Source organism: Rhea pennata, chromosome 2, assembly GCF_028389875.1.
Source record: "Rhea pennata isolate bPtePen1 chromosome 2, bPtePen1.pri, whole genome shotgun sequence".
Classification (NCBI taxonomy): Eukaryota; Metazoa; Chordata; class Aves; order Rheiformes; family Rheidae; genus Rhea; species Rhea pennata.
Window position 1 is genome coordinate 96,260,644 of NC_084664.1, and position 22,128 is coordinate 96,282,771.

Below are 22,128 nucleotides of genomic sequence, written 5' to 3' on the forward strand. Positions count from 1 at the left end.
TGCACCTTTGCAGACTAGAACGCTGCAAAGCCTCTCATTCCTGGGAGCTCTCATGCAGAACTGGAATAAGGAAAAAAATAACTGGAGTACCTATGTATTCGCACCAGTGCTGTTCACTCTTAATCTCTTGAGGACCATAACATTAGAGGGGAGAAAACACAAGGGGCTTGGGAGCTCCAGGATCTACTCCCTGTCCAGACCACAACCCAGCACCGACCGCAGGAGCGCAGCAGCCAGGACTGGACCTGCCAACACACAAACACGGGTCTTCATGTGGCAGATCTGCTAACGCTGATTGCAGCCCTGGCTGGTGTGCAGACATCTGGCATTCAAAGGCACACTTAGCCCTTGGCAGTTCTTGCCCCACAGAGATGCTCAGCACTGCTACGTGTCTCTTGCCTTGGTTTGGCCATGTTTGCTCAGTGATTAAATTAAGTCCTCAGGTGCAGCAGGGCACTGCTGCAAAGAGCAGAGAAAGAACCTCGCCAGCTGCACACTTATTGCAAAGAGTTGTTCGGGCACCCAGCACGCAGGAAGCCATCCCGCTGCCCAGAAGGGCAATCTGGGAAGAAATATTTTGGAAGTGCCACCACATCTGATTGAGGAAAGAACTGTGTTGATCAGGGGTCAGCTTCCAACTCAGTCACAAACTAAGCCTGCCAGTAGCTTTCAAAGCTGCTTCATTGACTTTGAACTCAAAACACAATGCGCTATAACTCATCCCTCCTATTCCTGCCTCCTCTTCCTCTTGCTCTGAATGCCCTGACCTGCATTAGTGGAAGTTTGAGATTCTGCTTACAGATTTTTTTTTTTTTTAATGAACTCCATTCCTTTAAATGGAGAAATCTCAGGTGACTGCTCCCACAAAAGGTTCCTTCTTTAAGAGCAAAGCATCAGTGCATTCAGCTCATGATGGCACTAGACCCATGACAACCAGGCAGTTTTGTGAAGCTGAAAAAAAGAACCACCAGCTTCTCTCTACAAATAGTGATTTCAATTGAGAAAATAAAACAAAACTCTTTTTTTACATGTCTTTTCTAAAGAGAAAATTATATTAATCACAGATGGATTTGCTATGATACTAGCTTTTTTTTCATTGTAAAACGTCCATCCTGAACATGAAAAACTTCTGCTTTTGACACTATTGCCAGTAATGAGGCCTCTATTATTATCTAGAACACAATACATCCTAAATTAATTTTTCAGTAAATACAATGCTCACCTGAGCCATGAAATTATATCCTTGTCTTGTCGTTCTTTTTTAGGAGTATCTGAAAGCTTTTGACCAAGACGTAAATGCATTTGTGGACTATATGTTTGGACCTCGAGGTAAGTTGCTCCAACAACAGCTCTATTGGGAAACAATTCCTATCTAGATTAATCCTCAAGAATATTATATAACTGGAAGCTGTTGGAATTTTCTAGATGAATAATTTCTATTTTAATTTAAAATTTTAAATTAAATTGAATTTTAAATTTTAAAAAATCACCATATTTTTGAGAGACATTTGTTTCTGAAATTATCTTAGGATTTCAAATTTTCATCCTACTATAGACAAAAATGAATTCTGACATCCTGAATTTTCCTGAAAGTAGAAGTCCTGCTACTGTTAATAATTCAGTTATTATGTATTCCAGCAACCGAGAAAATAACCCAGTCCAGAAGGATGCTCAGTGCAACAGCAAAGAAAGGCTCTGAGCATCCAAGAGGATCATGTGCAAAATCTCTATAAACCAATAGGCAGAGTGGGAGAACAGTGGCATCTTTCCTAACCTTACTTTCAAAAAACATACAGACTAGAATTATTCAAATAATTGCAGTGATACTTTAGCAGAGCTTAGCAATGCCTCATGCTCTGTTTGGACTGAAGCAGAATAACAGTCGTACCAGGGGGTTAGAGTCAGGGACAAGGAAACTGAGTAGGACCAGGAAAAGGAAGAGAAGGTCTTTGGCAAGCTAAGGACAGATTTTCTCATTTTGTTGTGATAACATTTTCCAGGTCCTAGAAACAGTTCTTGCTTAATTAGGAGAATAAGGGAAAGAAAACTGTAGCATTTCTAAAACCAAGGAGTTTCCATTCATCTTAGCTGTCTGAATGGGCACAAAATCCTCCCCAACAACACTGCAGTTGATTTGAACCTTTTAAAAAAAATTCTAATGACAAAAGAGTGACCAGCTTGGGAACTGCAACAGAAGTAATTAAAACAAGTAGAACAAAAGTTGTGTTTTTTAATTAATAACTGCCACAATAAAGTATTTTAACAATAACAAACAATCAGAAGTATAAAAGTATTTCTTTTTCTTTTTTAAATATACATGATGTTCTCCTTCATTCCTTATTCCTCACTGATTCAGAACAAACTTTTTGGAGGGATGAACTATAGTTAATCCAACACAGAATACTATACAGATTCTTTTGAGCTTTTAGAAAGCAATTTAGTAGAATAAGTATTATTTGTACTACCTTCCAAGTATATCACCAGCCCTCTACAGATACCAGCAGCAAAGACAAAGTTCTCGTCCATGCTTCTTTTATTTGGACAAGTAGTATAATGACACCATATCATACATTTCATGAATAACACAGCTCACTGCAATGTTTATACATATACATAATTCACAGTAAAATGCAAACAGCTTTAAAGCAGATAGAGTGATCCCACAGGTGAAAATCTAATGAATTCTTGAGAGCTTCCTCCAAATGTCCAAAACCAGCAAACCATTCCCCTTCTTTCTCTCCCCTGATTTTCATCCAATCTACACATTTCCTTCAGCAGTAAGAAGACTTAAAATGCTAGATACTGGCACTTAGTTCTTTTAAAATCAATCCCACATTGGCAGTTTATGTTTTAGAGAGTAGCTCCTGAAATAACAGTATCATTGTATTAGTTATAGTTACCCCCACCAGGTGTGGCTTAGAGAAAGAAATGTCTAGAACTAGTTCGTGGAGGCAATTTCTAACCATGTTAGTAGTTATCGGGTTAACACTACTGCACTGCTGGAGTAAAGGGTGTACTATCATAGATTTGAACACGATTTAGATATAGGTCTGCTTTGTGCCTCTGTCCACCACTGCCAGATGGACTTTGCATACAGAATTGCTTTGCTTTGGAGCTAACGTACTAAGTCCTTTGGTTCAGGTAACAGAAGCCATGTACATGCCCATTTATTCCATCTCTTAATAAAAAGAGGGCTTACAATTTGGTGTTGGTCCATATAATCCTGGAGGGAAGATTATCTAGACTCAAAACAACATGCACAGAAGTGGAATAGATACATTGTTCTGTAAAAGAGCATTTTTCCAGAGCTTACTTGTTCTGCAGGGTATCTTTTGGTGTTATGCAAGGTTGAGAAACATGGAATTGCAGTAAATAAATCTAGCTGAAAACTTGCCTGTTTTATCTGTTGAAGAAACAGCAGTGGTTGAGAATAGATATATTTCAACAAAGCTATGATGAAGGAATAAACACTTTTTTTCTCTGCTTAATTAAATATGAACAAAGCATTGCTACAAAACTGTTCAGCCTCAGCACCTAAAAGTTCTGAATCTACCCAGACACCAACTGCCAAAGCTGTCCAGAAAGCCTGAATCAGAAAGTTTCTAAACCTCACTGATAAAAGCTTGGTGCTTTCAAAGGCCTGGGAGGCCTGCCACTGATTTCAGGGGAGCCAAGATTTCATCCCAAGGGTCTGGCACATCATGGCCGGCAACTGTGAATGAGTTCATTCAAGAAGCAATCAGAGCTTGTGCGTGCCTGCTCCTTCCCGTGTTGCAGTCCAGCACTTTCATACTGCCTTTATTCACTGCCTAGGACTTGAATTCAGATGCTGTATGGGTTCAGTATTGTAAAGCTAAATGCTCTTCATTTTCCGATAACTTTTTTTTTTTTTTTAATACATTTCCTCCCTTCCTGCCACATATAAATCTCTTTCTTTGTGTCACCCAAGAATAAGTGTAAGCGGAGACAAAGCAGTCTGGATCTTCAGGCTGCCGTTCGTAAAACACTCTTCACAAGTTGCCCTTGATACTGAGGTCAGGGCCAGAAAATAATCACTAAGGAAATATGTTTTAATAGTTTATGTAGAAGCTTGAAACAGAAATAGTGTAGATTTCAAATATGCTGACCTGAACAAGCACAAGGAGTCCTGCTTTTGTATGGATCAGCCCACATTCTTCTACCCACTCATGGCAATGTGAAAACTAGTTTTCTGAGGGCATACCAGGGCAGCACTCAATGCTGTTTTGTTTAATTTGTCATTTCATTTCTACTAGTTACTTTTCCTCTTTGAGCAAATATACTGTTTTGATACCTACTAATGCCAACTGGCCTTTGTATAAGTGACCTTCTTGCACTAAATGTTGAAATCCCTTCCTGATCTCAGGTAAAGAGACCTTTCTTTAAATAGTAGTCTTGCTGAAATTACTTCTTTCTTCATCTTTATTTAGGATACCAATTAAATATATTAAATCCTTACAATCATAAAACATACGCAATATCAACATCTAGAGAACTTCACACACCCTATGACTCCTGTGTCCTGTTTAGAGCTCACATGGAAGCAGAATCACCTGGAACACATCAAATCCAGAGCTTCTGAAATGTCTTGTAAACCTTAAGAGAGATGTCAGAAGTATATTACTCCCACATTGAGATGATTGTAAATAGGCGTTGAGATCTGAAGACAGAAAATGGGTATTCTTATCTTGGTAATGCAGAGCAAAGCAAAGCCACCCTAAAGGAAGGCCTGTGCTTTGCGACTGATGGTTTTCTTTTGCTATTGCTTTGGTCCTACACGTGTCCTCTTCAAGAGAGTGAAGGTGTTTTAAGGGAGCCCTGAAGGGAGAGTCAAAACCATGACAGCACTGGATTTCTGGTTGAAAGTCACTCCTGCGAAGGAACTTATATCCCACACCAAAGCCAATTCACACAGATGAATGTTGCAGCCACTGGGAAGCAAGGTGGAGAGTGGAGGGAGGATGAAATTGTAAAGAATGCAGGTGTTCAGAGTCCTGTTCATAAGCAGGTTACTCTAACTTCACTTTGAGTATACCTACCTATACGCATGTACATATTTATAAGAAAATTCTTGCTGGCAAAGTAATGTTGCAATGTGTAACAGTTTATAAATGCTCAATCACACTCGGTTTGTGTGTCCTCCATTGCCCAGTCCTTCCCGAATTCAACTTGGTTATTAAAGATGTAAAGTTATTTTTCCTGCACTGTGAAAACCTTTTTCTTCTGTTACAATTTTCAACCTAATCCTGCTCTTGTAAAAAGTAAACTCAATAATTTAAAACAGTTTCTAAGATCAGAAGGAACCACTGTGACTCTGCAACAGCTTTTCACTCAGTGATTTCTTCACTTTCTCCATGAGAAATTCGGAGTATCCTTTCTAAAAAACTAGACAAATCTGAATGTGAAAAACACCAATTCATGCTATCTGCTTTTAGTCACGATGCCCATTTTTCTTGTCACGGACAAACATTTAAAGATTGCTGTTGGGGAAAATTGCCTCTGAAATTGATGCCTTTGCTCATCATGTCCTGATCCCAGGACAATGAGCAGTGCCTCCGACTTGCACGTAGCACTAGACTTTGCTCATATACCCTCAAGTGTCTGATTACTTCCAGTGGGATTACTTGTGTGAATAAGGACTGGACTTTAATGTTTCATTTCAGGATCATGCAATTGGGACAGATAACCTATGAGACACCAAATATCTTTGATGACCAGCAAAGTAAACATTTGTTTGTCATCTGTCTTTCATATTTAATGCTTTTGAAAAATCTGCCCCCCATATAGATGTTTTCTAGCAAATAGTATATACCTTCATATACATGTGGAAAATGCAGAATAATATATGAACTGGCAACTTCTCATGCATGCTTTGTATTTAATATTGTCTGCAGGATGTTTGTCCACTGAATAGATTAAGACATGATTTAATTAAATATTAAGTTAAAGAAAAAAGAGTATATGATATTTTCATTTTCATTTTCTCTGTCCTGTTAAAGAAAGGAGATTTAAATGATCTTAAATTATTAGCAAATTTTATGTGTTTTCACTGCACAAATTCAAAATGAATATGCCATATTGGAGAGTTAAATACAACTAAAGTTCCTGAAGTGAGCAAAGCATGGCAGGTTCCTTCTTGTGCTTTTACTTATTTGCAATATCATGCCTTGCTTTAAGCAATACTTTACCAAAAACTTCTTAATTGCATGTTTCATGTATTTCTTTTCAGATTCCAGGGTTAGAGGATGGTTCCTTCTGGACTCTTATCTTCCCACATTTTTCCTTACTGGAATATACCTACTCTGCATACGGCTGGGCGACCAGTTCATGAAGAACAGGCCTGCTTTCTCACTCAGGGCTCACCTCATTGTATATAACCTTGGGATTACGCTGCTCTCCCTGTACATGTTCGTAGAGGTAAGCAGTCTTTAATGCAGCATGGGTGAGAAGGCTGAGCAATAAACAGTTTTTAGCAGAAGTATCTTAGCAGTAGATAGTTTTGCTATGAAATTTATCGCCAGCAGCAAAGTAATTCAACATCAAGAAAAGTCCCTGAGAAGGCTTAGCAATTGGGCAGTAACTTGTACAGTACCTACTCAGCTTGGATTTCAGTATATCTGAACTGTCATTGCTGAGCTGCAGTTCACCCCTGGAGAGAGCTGGCTGCTACTAAGACAGCGTTTACAAGCACGAATCTGAATCCCCAGCAGCCGCGCGGTTCAAACATGCCTACACATCACACTTTGATATCTATGAATGTTGGGATTACATGAATATCTGTGGATTGTGTGAATATCTGTGGGAGGTTATTCTTTGAAGAAATGCCCATTTTAAAATGTGAACAGATTTATATATGAGAGCAAGTACTGAGTTATCTACAGTATTGGCAGTTCAGCTTAATTTTTCTCTCTCTCCTGTCTAAAAAACTTCCTTCATTTAGCCAGAGAATGCAAACATTATGCAGCAGACAGATCATAAAAACATGCAAGTTCAACGAAAAGTGAGTGCTGTGGGGACTTGGAGGCTGAACACAATCGCAGATTACTTTGTGAGCACTTAATCAGGAAGGAATATACTCATAGAAACGGGGATCCAGTCATAACTACAAGGGAGGTTTGAATATATCTGACAATTTCTCCGTAGTAAAAGACTCGAGCAGCTCTTCTCTGCAGAAACTGGTGCGCTGTCACTCCCTGTCGAAAGAAACAGGGCTGGCCTGAAGGTCACATGAAGGTGATGCTCGTCCTGCCAGCATCCAACAGCCGCGGCCGGCAGCGAGGAGCAACCCTTCCAGCTGCGGCAGGGCACAGTTCGCTCTCCTCTCCTGTAAGGTTACGCTTCGGCAATTTTTAATGCATTACAGGTCCATTCCAAGCTGCATGCGTGAGTCTGCCTGAATTCAGACCTTGGCTTCCTCACGCTCTTGGTCATGAGGAAAGCTGGCACCTCCACCCCCTCCCTTGAAATCACAGCGTCTGTAGCTGCTGCACACTAACAGCAGCAGCGTGTCGAGCGCAGAAAAACCGCTTCCCCCAGAGCTGATAGCTGCGGTGGGGAAACCAGCAGTCACTGCTTTGATAATATTTGGGAGCTCCCTGTTTTAAGCCTTGTGATGGTGGAGGTACTTTTAAGATAAAATTGTTATCATCCCTTGCTTATGACCCTAAAAAGCAAATTTTAAAAGACAAAAACCACAAAACTTTTCCTGACTTGGTGTAAAAGGTGACCCGGGGAATGAAAAGCCCACCCTGGCCGAAGGATGCGCTTGGTTTTGTGGTGTGACTTGCGAAGGTGCGAGCTGACTGTGCAGCCTTGCCCAGCCCGCCCTCTCAGCGCTTCCGCGCCACAGCAGCGGTTTCCATGAGGAAAACAAGGGCTGATTGCTCTGTCAGCAGGGCAGGAAGCTTTGCTTTTCTCAGAAGCCAAATGGAACCCCAAAGATTTCAAGTTTTAAATGAATTTGAGCTAAACACCAGGTGACTGGCTGGGTCAAAAGGCCGGACAGCGGTTTAGATCTGTGCCTACAAGCAAAGGACCGACCGTGCGACACAGAGCTTCACCCCAGCCCAAGCTCTAGCTGGCTTCAGCAGTTGCTCTGAGTGTCTGAGACTGCAAGATCTGGCCCGGAGCAAAGGAGAAACAAGCACAGGCCCAGCTGCTGGAAGGCCTGATGACTCCACACTGATCTGCTCCAGAATTTAAATCAGCACCTAAGTGGTTAAATCCCTTTTTCTGTTTAAAGATATGCAGATATCTGACTAGAGTAGTAAGGCTCAGAGAAAAGAGCTAGTTGCACACACACACACACACAAAATCCCACTATCTTTTCCCTTTTCAGCCTGATTCAGCCTGCCACAAGCAGGTGAATAAAGAAAAAGAATTATAGCAGGTCTGACTTGTGCGAATGGAGCAGACTAGGTTTTAGCCACCTTCATATCCTTGTAGGGATTGCATGGGGTCAGTTCATCTCCAGCTGCCTTACTGCTGTTTCCTCCCTGAGGCTAAGTTTGCTGAAGATGATCGCTGGGTTGTGCAAGTCCTCAGATTAGCCCTTCAGCCCTTGGCTCTGCAGCTGCAGGCTGCTGGCTTAACCCTCTGTAACTGCAGCTGGGCATGGTGGGCAGTGGCTCACAGCTTCACATTCTGCATTTGGCAGGAACATAGGAGACATCATATGTGATGCGCTTGATATTTTGTCAGCTGCTTTTTTTGCAGATTTCACTCTCAGCTCTGGACTATCTGGCTGACTGCCAGGCTGTTTTCACAGAGTACGAGACTCTATTCCATAATACTAGCTCCACAGTTTTTTGTAGCCTATTTACCTGGTTCCTATTCATGGCTTTTCCTCTGAGGAATGGAAGTTGAGGCTTGCAGAACCAGAAGTCTTGCTAAGTGGTGGTTTTGGACAAGGAGCTAAAACTTCAGTGATTCATTATTATAAATAAATGACAGAAAAAATCTTAAGAGAAGTTCAAGGTGAGGAAGGATATCTGTGTAGCTCCCTGAGACTGCAAACACCAACCCTCTCTCTAGATCAACTAAAAGTATTCCAAATGCTTCATAATGCCTGTTCACCTTATAGGTGTTGATGCCTCATCTTCTCTTTTTCCCCTGTTCTGGAACAAGGCGAAATTAGTTGTGGCTTCCCGGCTTCTTCTCACTGAGGAAGCCCAACATGCAACAAACCTTTTCTAGAACTCCTGGAACAGAAATCAACTGTTCAATAGAACTAGGAACATCCATAAAGAAAATCATGTTGTTTTCCTTTCTAGCCTACCTTTTGGGGGGGGGACAAATGCAGGAGCAATTTGCAGCTTTGGAGTTCTAATGCTAGGAACTTGAAATGAACAGAGCTTAGGCTTCTAGACATCTAGGTCTTGCTTGAATAAGCTCTTGGTGCTTATTCTGTTATTCAGCAAGGCAAGAGGCTCTGGCACCATCCTCTGGCATCCGCTGACCTCCTTCTGCTGAGATTCCATGCAAAGGAACCAGCTCTTATTCCTAAACATGATTCACCATTTTAAAAAGAGCAGAAATTAGACTGCTGCAGTGAACCAACAAATTGTTGTGCTCTTAATACTCAGAAAGGTGAGGAAAGATTCATTACTAGTATAATGACTGAAACTTATTAACCGCATCACTGGAACAGCAGCAGAAAATGAAAACTCTACTAAATTAAAAGAATATTGCTACTGAGTAGACATTTTTTCATGAGGAACATGAAAAGTTTTCTTCTTTACATGATCTATTTATGTGAATAGCATCACATAATGCATGTGCTTTATTTTCATGATAGGAGGTTGCCAAGAATGCAAAACACTCAAAAGAGCATTGAGACAGATTTTGTATTTTGGAGGCCGGGGAAAGGTTTTCCTATCTCCCTAATAGATTCTGGACTTGCACAATCTCTGCGTGATTAACAGTACCATCAGCTCTGCAGAACTGGGGAAGTGCTCAGGAGGTGGAAAGGAAGACAACTAAAATAATAAAAGTAACATATAACTTCACTTTATAACATATCAGAGAAAAGGAGACCTGATAACTGGATGTTTCGTATCAAAGTACCAGCTTCTGTGCCAGCTATGCAGCTGGCTCATTTAGGACCATCAGGTAAACTGTTTACCTTCCACATCATACATACCAAGAGTGAAAGTCATGGCTTAGGCTGAGCACTGCTTGAACACCCTGCTCAGAAAGAGAAGTAGAAGAGTGCTTTTCATTCTCACCACCTTTCAAATTTCACTGCTAATGTTTTATTAGAGAGTTAACCAGAAATCTTAAAGATTACTCTGAAAAAGAAAACGTCAACTCAAAGTGGATTCTCCTTGCTTCCCTAAAGGAGACCTTACAGCATGTGAGTCACCTAACAACAGAGAATAGAAATGTTGAGCTACAAAAAGCTGACACAAAAGAACACGGTTAGGATACTCAGAAGAGATTTTCTCTCTAAGCTGCTGGCTGTTGAAATACAGATAAAAAACGGAGAGCCAAGTCAAGCAACCTGAGGCGATAAGAGCACAGTATCATCTACAAATCCAGCATTATAATGAATCACAGAAGAACAAACAAAAGAACATATTAAAGAAAACTCTGAAGTCAGAAAGAAGGGTATTCTTAGCCCAAAGCTGTATGTCCATTTACTTGCTGACTGATCTACTGACCTGCACTTAGAGAATTACAGATTTTTCAAACATCAAGTTAAAAATCTATGGCATTAGAAAGAATAAAAATTTCTGAACCTTTATAGGTTTTCGTATCTCATTTTCCACCATGAAAGCTAGAAATGGCTTTCTTGAAAAATCTTATATGACTTAGCAGACCAATTTAGTACAGATCATCAGGAAAATTTCCAAGCTGAAATACAAAAACATCCACACACAGAACAAAAAAATAGTTTTTGAAAAGAAGCCTATTATAATGATAAATGGATCAGAATATCTGCAAACCAAATCAAAATGTTTTAAAATAGCTGATTTTTCCAACAAATTTCTGTCAGATAATATTTTACCTGTAGAATAGGCTTTTATGAGGTTAGGCATCTTCAACACAACAATAAAATGAGTTGCTAAGGAAAGACAAAAACGAGTGAAAAAGGGTAAAGTATTTCTGCACTCATGCTCCAATAAAAAGAGATTCATAATGATAAATTAGAAGGAAAAGGAATAAATTCCACAAATTTAGGCATAAGAAAGATATGAGTTTACAGATATAGAATGCAATAAAATCAGTCAAATGAGATTGCTTTAATTTTAATTCATCATGAAAACATTGTTTAAAATTACATCTCTCTCATAAGGTAAAATTGTTTCAGAGCCTTAGATAAGAAATGCTATAGGTGCATCATGTCACACACACAAAACATATCATGATGAATACGTCAAAATACAAATTTTATTTCTTACCTCAATAAGGTGACTGTGTTTATGTCAGCAGTAGAGGCTGCATGTTCCTCAGTAAAATCAAGGGAAATGTTTTTCCTAGTCTGAGATGTTGCCTTGTACAACAAGGGGAAGTAGTCAGCTGTAGTTTTTCATTTGTTTTGTGGGTTTTGAGTTTCTGTGGGTCACAGTTTAAAATCATACAGTCACAAGGTGCCAAAAATGGTACTAGTGCCTCCCCGCCACCCAATAAAGCCAACGATGGTTGAGGAGAAAGCCAATATTGCTCGAGGAAAATATCTATCAAGAGTAGAGGCAATATCACATTCTTCATGCTTCTATTAACAGTACTAGCCGTGGAAGTTTCTGGCAGAGCTCTTAACGCTGTTATTTGAGATAGTTCCTTACCAAAGCTCCCGGATATCACCACCGTAGCCTGGTGGCATCCAAAATGCTGCCTCCAGATGAGCTCCTGTCACTCCAGTCCTGGAACTGGATTTGAAATCACCCCTTTTCCACTCAGTTGCTTCTTAAAAGATAGGAAGGAAATAAACTGTCAGCTAATGAAACTAAAGTCAGACATAGTTGCACACAGCTGAGGTGAGATGGGCAAGGTGGCACAAAGATGGGCGTCAAGCCACAGTCCAACAAGAACATGTCGCTGAGAATACCTTGTTTTCCTCAAGGAGCTCTGACCTCCTTCTTCTCCTCTTTAGCATCAGGTCAAGTGACCACAAGACCTGTGTCTCCCCTTCCCACCCTCCTGATGCAGCGGTGAGAGCAGAGGAGCACAAGTCCCAGGCCCACGTGCTCACAGGCACAACACTGGAGCAGAGGCCACTTGGCAGGACAAGTTGTGGCCACAGTCACATCAAACATCCATGTGGGCTTCTCCAGCTGGATTTCTGTCAGGCTTTCATTTTTTTTTCAGATTCCAGTCGCATCCTGTTTTGTTTGGTGACCTCTAGCACACACTGGAGGCAAATCCACCAAAACAAGGACTGTTCCAAAATGGAGTGCATTTACCTTAGTTGTTGCAAAACAGTGATTTGTAAAACATTTATTTATTGTCTCTTCTTCTCTCTCTCTTCCACAATGCAGTAGCTTCTCTATTATTTTGGTCACAGGAACCTGAGGTATTAGAACTACAGAGACAATCAGAGAAGTGTGATTCAGGGGAAAAGTAGGAGAAGACCTTATCTCTCAAATTTTTTAATGTGAATTTATAATGGGCATTCTGAGATATTTTCTAATTCTCTGGATCTAATAAAAATGATCATTTATTATTGTTAATGGCATGCACTTATTCTAGAAATTAATTCAGCTTGATCCCTGAGAATATATGTCTGCTTCACTTCACATAGATTGCCACATATCATAGACAGGTGATTGACAGTCTGAAGTGGAGGGGAAGTCTGTTTGTACTGACCCTGACACAAATCTTCTTCGTGAATATAGTGCCAGAGTTGAAAACAATCCACTTCTCACAGCAGCTTGCAACACTGCTTACAGCATAACACTTAAATGTACTTCTCCTGCTCACTACAGAACCTGCATCCTCTGTGGAGAGGGACCCCAAACTATGAATTCCTTGATTTAGCCCTGAGAAACACTGTCCACACATTCAAAAGTAAGCAAGACCTTTTTAAAGTAAGCTGATACTTCACTTCATAGTGCATACAGATTATGTAAATAACATGTAAATAACAGATTATGTTCCCTATTTCAAAAGGGCTGCTATTGCTTCAGGTGACCGTTACTACACAAATATTCCACGGAAGAGCCACCATGTAGCTTCCCAGAAACCTTCAGCACAGAGCAGTAGCCTGGCATTTCACTGCTTTGTCTGCTTCCCAGTGCGACATGCGCTCATGCTTTGGTGCATCGTGGCAGGCTGCTGGAAGGCACCACCAGGGCACGGCTAAGAAATTGCTCATGCCTCTGTTCATTTCTCCGTTCAGCACCATGCCTGCTCTCTTCTCCCTCCACCCGCCTTCAACAACGTAGGATAAGGACATGCCTGTATGATGTAGGGAAATGTATCTCTCACTCTATGCTTGCTTAGCCTTGCATATTTTTCTTGAGGAGAGGAAGGGGTTTACTGTACCAGTAAGTCTGGTAAACTCTGTTCATACTGCTTCATGTCAGAGAGAAAATATTCCAGCATAAGCTCTGGACTAAGGACCACTGCAACAGTAATGAGATATTAATGGATGCTTTGAAGGCTCTAAAGTCAGAGAAAGGTAAAAGGTACATCATTTCAGTGTATATTTCCATCACAGCCTGATGCTTTTTCCATTTCAGAACAGAAGAGAGAGCTGCAAGTTCTCTGGTTTAACAGCATCATTCCATGCGATGAATTGGCACCTCCCGTATTCCTATGCTGTTCCTTCCAAAACTGCAGAACAGCTGCAGGGCAGAAAGAGAGCCACTTCGTCTGTTCAGGAGTTTAACTGCCATATTTTTTGTTCCAGCTCATCCTTGCCACGTGGGAAGGAGGCTACAACATACAGTGTCAGAACCTCCACAGCGCGGGGGAAGCTGACATCCGGGTAAGACACGGCAGCAGCTCAGGCCCCCGGCATCTGCAGTGGCCCTGCCCTCTGCAGACTAGGTGTGACACCCCTGTGTTCATACCAGTTAAAAGGATGCCATAAGTGATACCTTTAACATGAGGATTTTAAATGGGATGCCTACTACATGGTAGCCAACGGGAAATATTAGCATTTTTGGTTGAATACAGATGCATCCTTTCTACAGAAAACATAACAGAGAGCAGTTTTAAAAGCTGTATATCAAGATTTGTGATCAAAACAGTGCTCCATAACTGTTAGAAAATATGAGTCATTTAAGAACTACTGAGAAAAGTCAATCATGTAAAATGTAACATCTGTTGAGTTGTAGCCGGAAATGGATTCAAGCCCAATTCCAAACTTTGAAAAATTTCAGAGCTATTTTGCTGCCTTGGCTCTTCCTCATTTAAAACTTTATTTCTGCACCTCAACAATGCTGTGTGTTAATCGTCTGTGGTTCCCTACTTTGAGCTTACTTTCCAGATAGAGTTGGAGCTCAGGGGCAGAAAGACTAGGTAACTCCCACCAGTTTCCCTGCCACCACTCCTACCAAATTTGTCTGTATTTTGGCAAGTAAACAGAAAAAAAATGCATTTAACTGACTATCAGCAAGATGTTTCCACCTTTTTGTTTTAACCAACCATCCTTAAACCTTCTGCTCATCATCATTTTATTGCTCTGCATCATCAAGGGTGGCTACAGGCTACGTACAGACAGCTGACCATTCAGTGCTGGCAGAGCAAGTATCACCTGCTTTTAGCTCAGCAGATGCACATTATGGTGCTCTGTGTAATACTTAGAGCTCAAGATATGCCCACAACATTATAATTTTGCAGAGCCAAAACTGAATTTAAAAACAAGCAGTTGCCAGCATAATCTATTCAGTGACAAGAAGATGTATATGGCAGCAGCTTTGAAAGGCTGCGTCTTTGAAAGGCTGCATCTTTGATAATAAGTTATTAGAACAGTTAGAAGAGTCTTGCTCAAAGTTTAAATTTCTTAAATCATAGCTAGACAAATCACAGAAATGATGAATTAAGCAGCCTCATTCTTTAAGAGAAAAAAGTTGAAGTCAGAACTTGTGTTCCTCCTTCAAAGGATATTGATATCTGGTGGGGAGTTTTGTGGCTAAGGACTGATGAAGAGCAGCAGTATTTAAGCCCTTTTGTAAGCAGATATTGATCTCCTGCTCCTTTGTTCTTACAGGTAGCCAAGGTGCTGTGGTGGTATTATTTTTCCAAATTAATTGAATTCATGGACACTATCTTCTTTGTACTGAGAAAGAAAAGCAGCCAGATCACGTTCCTTCATGTGTATCATCATGCCACTATGTTTAACATTTGGTGGTGTGTCCTGAACTGGATACCTTGTGGTCAAAGTAAGTCTTTACTTCATTACCTGGAGTGTAAATCACCTATTACTGGAGGGCAGGACAACCATATTAATGTTAGATGATTACTTAAATTCAAAGCATATCTTTCAGAACTGCTAAACACTTGCAGATCTCTATAAAACTAAAAGCATAGGTAAAAGTTCAGAACAAAAGTAGTTTTGAATGTTAAGCCGTGGATTATCACTTAGCTTCCACAATCTCTCATATTTGCTTTTTCCAAACCACTTCTAGACAGCATAACACTACCGAGCAGTACACAAAAATGAGAATATATACAAAATATACTCCAAAAGCAGATGTAGAATGAAATCATTACCCTAGTAAAGTCAATGTTAATCACACACACAAAAAAAAAAAAAAATGCATTTTTGCAGATTTGAGTCCTATATGCATCAATCTGGCATTTTCCTTTAGATAGTTTACTTACATAATCACAAACTAAAATATCAGTCTGGGGTTTGTTTTTTTTAAGAGAAAGAAACAGCTGTCTAGTGGCATAAGACAAAAAGTCTACACTATCTACAATATCAGACATTGCTTTAGTGGTTAATAGCACACATTATTACATAGTAGAGACTCTTAAGAAGTTATTTAAGTTTATAAAACCTATAGAGAATTTTTATGCTTACAGTAGAACTGACACGAGGACACATACAATGCAGCAGGTCAAACTAAATCGGCCCTGCCTCCAAGCAAATTTACAGCAAAAAAACTTGAACTCTGATTGAACTCCAAACACAACAGCCAGCTCTAACTAATACTGTCCTACATTTTGCATTGAATTGGTAGAAGTAGCAGCCTTCTTTAGCTCATTAAACCTTTGGTCCAATGTAGTTCACAACAATAATCATTAGACCAGTTTCATCTTAATAGGATATTAAGATGACTGTCTGTCTTCTCTGCTGCAGTGAAAGAGATGTACAGTGCAACAGGCTGCTTACTTGGCATTTAATTCACTACAGTTTTGTAGTACATATTTCAAGTGTTTCACAACATGCACGCTTCTCCAAGGCTTCATACAGACAGAGACTTCCTGCAGCCTTGTTATCAGAGTTGAGCAGAAAAGGAGCATTTTTGACCTGAAGCTCCTCCGTCTGCTGTAATATTTTGTGAAACAACTTGGTACAGGTGCTTTTCAAAACAAAAAGTTTTTGCATCTGTTGCACTCATTTTGGACAGTGCAAAGTCAAAATAAAGCACTCATAAGTAGAATTGTAGATGCAGGATTTAATAGGAATTACAAGCTGTTTCTACAGAAGCATAAATATAGTTGAGCAGTTACAGACTTTTGTGATTTCTATTGTATCTGAACACATTCCCCACACTCTGCACCAACTTTACACAGTTATAACTAACAGAGTGGAAAATACAGTAGTTAATTCAGTAGAAAATCAAAACAATTGGAGAGAACATTTTGTAGTTAAGCACTGCAATCAATCACAGGGACATATGCCAGGTAAATTAGTGCTCTTACTTCTCAATGATCTGTAAAGTACAGAGGGCAATTACTTTGCTCTAAAATTAGTATTTAATAATTATCAGTAATTAGACTAGCAAGGTATTACTTGGGGCAAGATTCTGAAAATCTGCATCTAGCAGAAGAGCCACTGAAGTAAATTAAAGCAATGCTCAAAATTACACTAGGCCAGTTTAATTCAGACACAAAGCAAAGCATTTACTGCTGCATCAGAAAATGTGAGGCTCTGTGGCCCCCAGAACACCAAGCTACTGCAACAGCAGCACCATCACCCACTGAGGTGTTTCAAGCTTATAGCAATAGTGGAGATACTCACGCAAAGCATGTTTAGGAGGGTAGCAAAAGCAATAATCTGCAAACTGCAGAAAAGGAAAGCAAAGCAAATGGAAGACACACAATCAGAATATGCTCTTCAATGAGAGAAAAAACACTTTGGGAAGCATCATTTAGTTCCTACTACAGAATCTCATTCACATCAAGAACATCTGTACCAAAGGGTAAGCACAGCATCAGGAAGACTTGCCATAGGCAGGAGGCTGCTAGCAATATACCTAATAATAGTATCACAGTTTTCAGCAGTTGGTATACAAAATGTTTTCCTTGTTCAATTTTTGTAGGTTTCTTCGGACCTACTTTGAACAGCTTTATCCATGTGCTCATGTATTCTTATTATGGACTGTCAGTCATCCCTTCCATGCGCAAATATCTATGGTGGAAGAAATACCTCACTCAGGCACAACTGGTATGCATCTCTTCTACTCCCTCTTTTCTTAAAATATCAGAAATCCTTCAAAACGCCAGAGAGGATAAAAAGAATGATGGGTACATACTATTATTTGCAGAATTAAGCCAGTTACAATTCAAATAGAATAAAACTATCATGCAAATTAATTCAATAGTACGGCCAAATACAACCTAATAAAGAGCATGATGCTCAGAAATGTTTCACCACTATCAAGTAGAAACTCTACAGTCCAAAAGCCTCATTATTCATGGCCTATCAAATAGAAAATGGACACTATTTAATCAAAGTAAATGGACTACTGATTAAAAAGTTATAAAAGCTATCAATTATGTAGGATGTTAAAATGTACACTGGACACTTCTTATATGGCCTTACAGCTTGGAAAACTGTGTGTCATCCAGTGAAGAAAATCAAAGAGTCAAGAAGCGTAACCGTGCTACAAAATGCCCAATGATGGAAACAAATAGACTGTTAGACAACAAGACACTTTCTGTCTATTCCAGCAGTTGCCGTATACAAAGAGCTCAGTCACATCAAAAGCTTCTATCAATAAGATAGAAGGCTTGATATGACAAAAACTTTTTTGTGTGTTTTATGGCTCATCTTATTTGGGAGTAAAGATGTGTGCAGTAAGCTTAAAAATACCTTTGTAGAAATGCAGTTAGAAAGCGTTCTTCTCTGAGCTGGAATTATATGCAATGAAAACTTGCTGCCCTCTGAAGTGCACCCCTGCAACACTGCATCGAGGACATCCTCAGCTGCCTGGGGAGAATCCAGTTCAGCTGCATGGGCGGTCCTCGAAAGCCCAACGTGCTGAGACCCTTTTGCAATTTCTTCTCCACCTCTTCGTTTGTCCCCCCCTAAACTCAATAAGTGCAAACCCCAGCATACCCAAAGTCCTCCTCAGATCTGGGATTTCTGCTTTCTGTTCGGATTTCTAGAGTTACTATCTTGAGTCCTCAGAGTTTTGTTGAGTTTCTACCTGCTAACAATGCTGTACCTGGTGCAGCAGCACCTGGAAGATATCACAACCCCTTTTAAAAGAAAAGGGCTTTCATTTTGTAAATAAAGCACTTCAGACCTGTGAATTCGTATTTTCAGAAATCTCCAATCTCTTAGTTTAAGATCTCATAAGGCTGCCATTCTAAATTAATCCTAACAAAATGTTCACAGGTTCAGAAAGGGACTGTTTTCAAGAACGCACAAAACTTCAAAGAGCTGAACCACGTGACTAGGCAATTATTGTATCTAGTTTAACTTGGTAAATGCTTGTGCATGATCTTTCTTCTACAGATCCAGTTTCTGCTCACTATCGTGCACACACTCAGTGCAGCTGTGAAGCCATGCGGGTTTCCATTTGGCTGCCTCATGTTCCAGTCCTCCTATATGGCTACGTTGGTTATTCTCTTCATAAACTTTTACATTAAGGTAAGTGGTCTTCCAAGATCTTTCTGACAAGGGTGGGGAGGGGGACGAAAAAACTTTTTGCTTAGTGGACTTGATGAACTCAAATGTAAAACAAGTGTCAGTACACAAAATATTGTGTATACATGTGTGTGTGTGTGCGCGCACGTGTGCATATGTGTGTGTGTTAATCAAGAATAACAAATGCAGTAATTTCTACAAGAGACAGGTATTCAGTAACTGTGAACCCGTATAGGGACTCAGCTCTACCATACTGTAACGAAGTACAGTCTTGTGCTAGGGCTTAATTCTGCACTCATAAGTCTGCAAGACATTCATTTTGTTTCAAAGTTTTGTTTTTAAGATATCTTTAAAACTATCACCCTAACAAGAAAAAAAGTAATTTATTTTAAAAACTCTACATGAAATGATTAAGACAAGTCAACAGAGACTAAGATATTAACTCTGATTTTGTTGCAATTAGTATTTAGAGTTTGATGATTCAATAATGACCAAGTGCTGTTCAACAGAAATAAGTTGAACTATCCCAAATTTTTGTCAGTTCGTGTTTGGTTCTGTTAAATACCCCAGTCAAAACCTGATCTTGAAGATCTTTGACAACTATAAACAGTTTCTTGTGAATCCCAGAAACACAGTCACATATATTACTACAAGTCACATTGGTTAAATATTTGTATTGATTTTAAAATCTGGATGGAAAGAGAAGAGAGCTTATAAAAATGTTAATATTTCACACATGTAAGGAGCTCTGCAAAACTTGCTTACAAAACTTCATTTAAAATAAGTTTAGATGTTTTTTAGTTGAAAGTACCTCTAGATAGGAAACGTGAGCTAGAATATGCATTTTGTAATTACAAATCAGAATGACAGATGTAGAATTCTTTAAATAAATCATAACTTCTTCATAGTCTTTTTTTTTTTTCTTAATTGCCTCTCAACCAAATGGATTATACAAGCCATTGACATTTGGATATTTTTTCAAAATCCTTAACACGGGAACAAAATGGTGAATACGCTACATGAGAAATTAAGTCATTACCCTCACTAGGGCCTTAATTGAAACCCAGTGATGTGCATGATATTTGAACCTGTTCACTAGGATACTGGAGTTCTTCAAACAAATGCAACTCAGTCGCTGGTGTTTCTTCTGCTCAGGCTCCTGTATTCCACCCAGCAGAGGGGGAACTGACAAACCTCCAACAAGCTTTTGGAGAGAAATTAGTTTGTTTGCCCACAGACTTCTACATTTACATGTTGCAGTGTCTGAAGTTTCAAAATGGAAGATTAAATTAAGCCTTACAGCAACACTTTGAGGGAGTAAGAAACTGCAAACAGGACTTAGAAGATGTGGATTTGCTCTGGTGGGCAACTTTTTGAGCCTTCCTTTCTCCTTAGGAAACAGAAACAAGCAGCTAAATCTTAGTACTGTTTACTTCAACCTTTTTCTTAGCAGGGACTGCTGCAGCCAGCCTGCATACATATAGCTTCTAGTGGAGAGGGCTTAAAATCTCTTTTGATGCCAGGAAGTATTACAGTAATACTAGTAAGGTAATATCATCCACAGCAACGAAAGTAATATTGTTCCCTTAAGACAGCCTGAAGCAAGCATATATCTGCATCAAACATACACTAGACAGCTCCATGTTACAGTTAACCATAAACAGTATTTTGGAGGCACTAAACAAATTCAAGTTTGGGTTTTGCTTTATAGACATACCGGAAAACACCTTCAAGAACGGCTGTAAAGGAAACCTCTCTCACAACAGAAATCAAGAACGGTTTCCATAAGGACTACTTTGCTACTGCCAATGGGTTCCTGAACAATAAGAAAGCACAATAAGTACAGTAACTCAATACTATTCCCCCCCCCCTTTTTTTTTCTAAAAAAGGAAAAACAAAAAAAAGACTGAATTACCCTTGTAGATTAAACCCTGTTTGATTACGTTTATCAGTTCTTTGTACCAGACACTAATATACTGCTATTTAGGTTTTAACAAAATAAGTAGATTTACTTGCCCTATAAAAGATTACCATCAGAGCAATAAGACCAACAGAAACACCATTTCTCTCAAAAGCAAAAGAAAATAAAATCCTTCAGATCTCTAATGCTGACAAAAAAAGCCTTATAAAACACTGTGTGGATATATCCATTGAAGCCTTCTGAAGGTTAGGATTCTGTTCAGACTAACAAGCTGAGCATTTTTTGTGTGTGTGAAGTCTCAGGACAAGGGTTTGCAGCACACCTAAACTCAGCTAAACTGTGGTTGAAGTGAAAAAAGAAGGAAAAAAGGGGGGAAAATAGATAGGAGAATCACTGTTTCCATCACCATACCTCTCTACTGCTTCCTAAGCTTTTCCCAATGCACACCATCTCCCTTCTCCTACTCCTTCTTCAGACGCCAGCTGGATCCAGCCATCCCTACATCCCCACAGGAGTTCTGGGGAGAGATGCAGCAGAAGGCAGAGCCCAAGTAGACCATCGTAGGGTATGCAAACAGACCTGCGCTATGCTCGCATGCTGTGTGTGTTGAGACCCAAGACTAAAATGCCACTGGGGTTGGTGGGAGCTTACACTTTCAGGGGGCTGGGACAGGTAGCACCAGTGAGCTGCATGGTGTGGGATTTAGAGCACATAATATTACACAACAGTACAGGTTTTTGAGCTCCAGTCAGAGCAGGTAGGTCAATTTGGATGTGCTAAATTAATATGAGTTTAACTAAACGGATTTTGGAGGAAACAGAAGCTCAACAACTTAATGAAGATAAATCCTTTAATCATAAAGATGCATAAAGGAAAACTAACCTTATAAGACACTGCCAACTTGAAGCATGAAATGCCAAATATTAGTATACTAGAAGATGCAGGGTGATTTAGTGGTGAGCAAAGTATACTATATAGCAATTTCCATGCTAGGTGGACCTTACTCAGACTGGTCTCGAATAAAGCTAGAGAAGCAGAAGGGACCAAGATCCAGTCTTCTATAGGGAAAGCAAAGAGATATTTTCTGTCTGCAGCTGTAAAGGTGCATCTCACATGCAGAAGTCAGTCACCATCTTTGCTGCTTCAGTTAACTGCATTTACCTCTCACTTAAACAGTCAGAAAAGCAGAATTCCCTAG

The 22,128-nt window shown here is 39.8% G+C and overlaps 1 protein-coding gene across 1 annotated transcript; it reads left to right on the plus strand.

The window, feature by feature from the left end:
* The first annotated feature begins 1,298 nt into the window (after nt 1–1,298).
* On the plus strand, nt 1,299–20,869 carry ELOVL2 (ELOVL fatty acid elongase 2). Its single transcript, XM_062568050.1, has 7 exons — nt 1,299–1,329; nt 6,248–6,435; nt 13,871–13,948; nt 15,176–15,347; nt 17,457–17,581; nt 18,878–19,012; nt 20,721–20,869. The coding sequence occupies exons 1-7, from the start codon at nt 1,314–1,316 to the stop codon at nt 20,847–20,849; spliced, it is 843 nt and encodes a 280-aa protein (XP_062424034.1). The 5' UTR covers nt 1,299–1,313; the 3' UTR covers nt 20,850–20,869.
* Nucleotides 20,870–22,128: the final 1,259 nt, after the last annotated feature.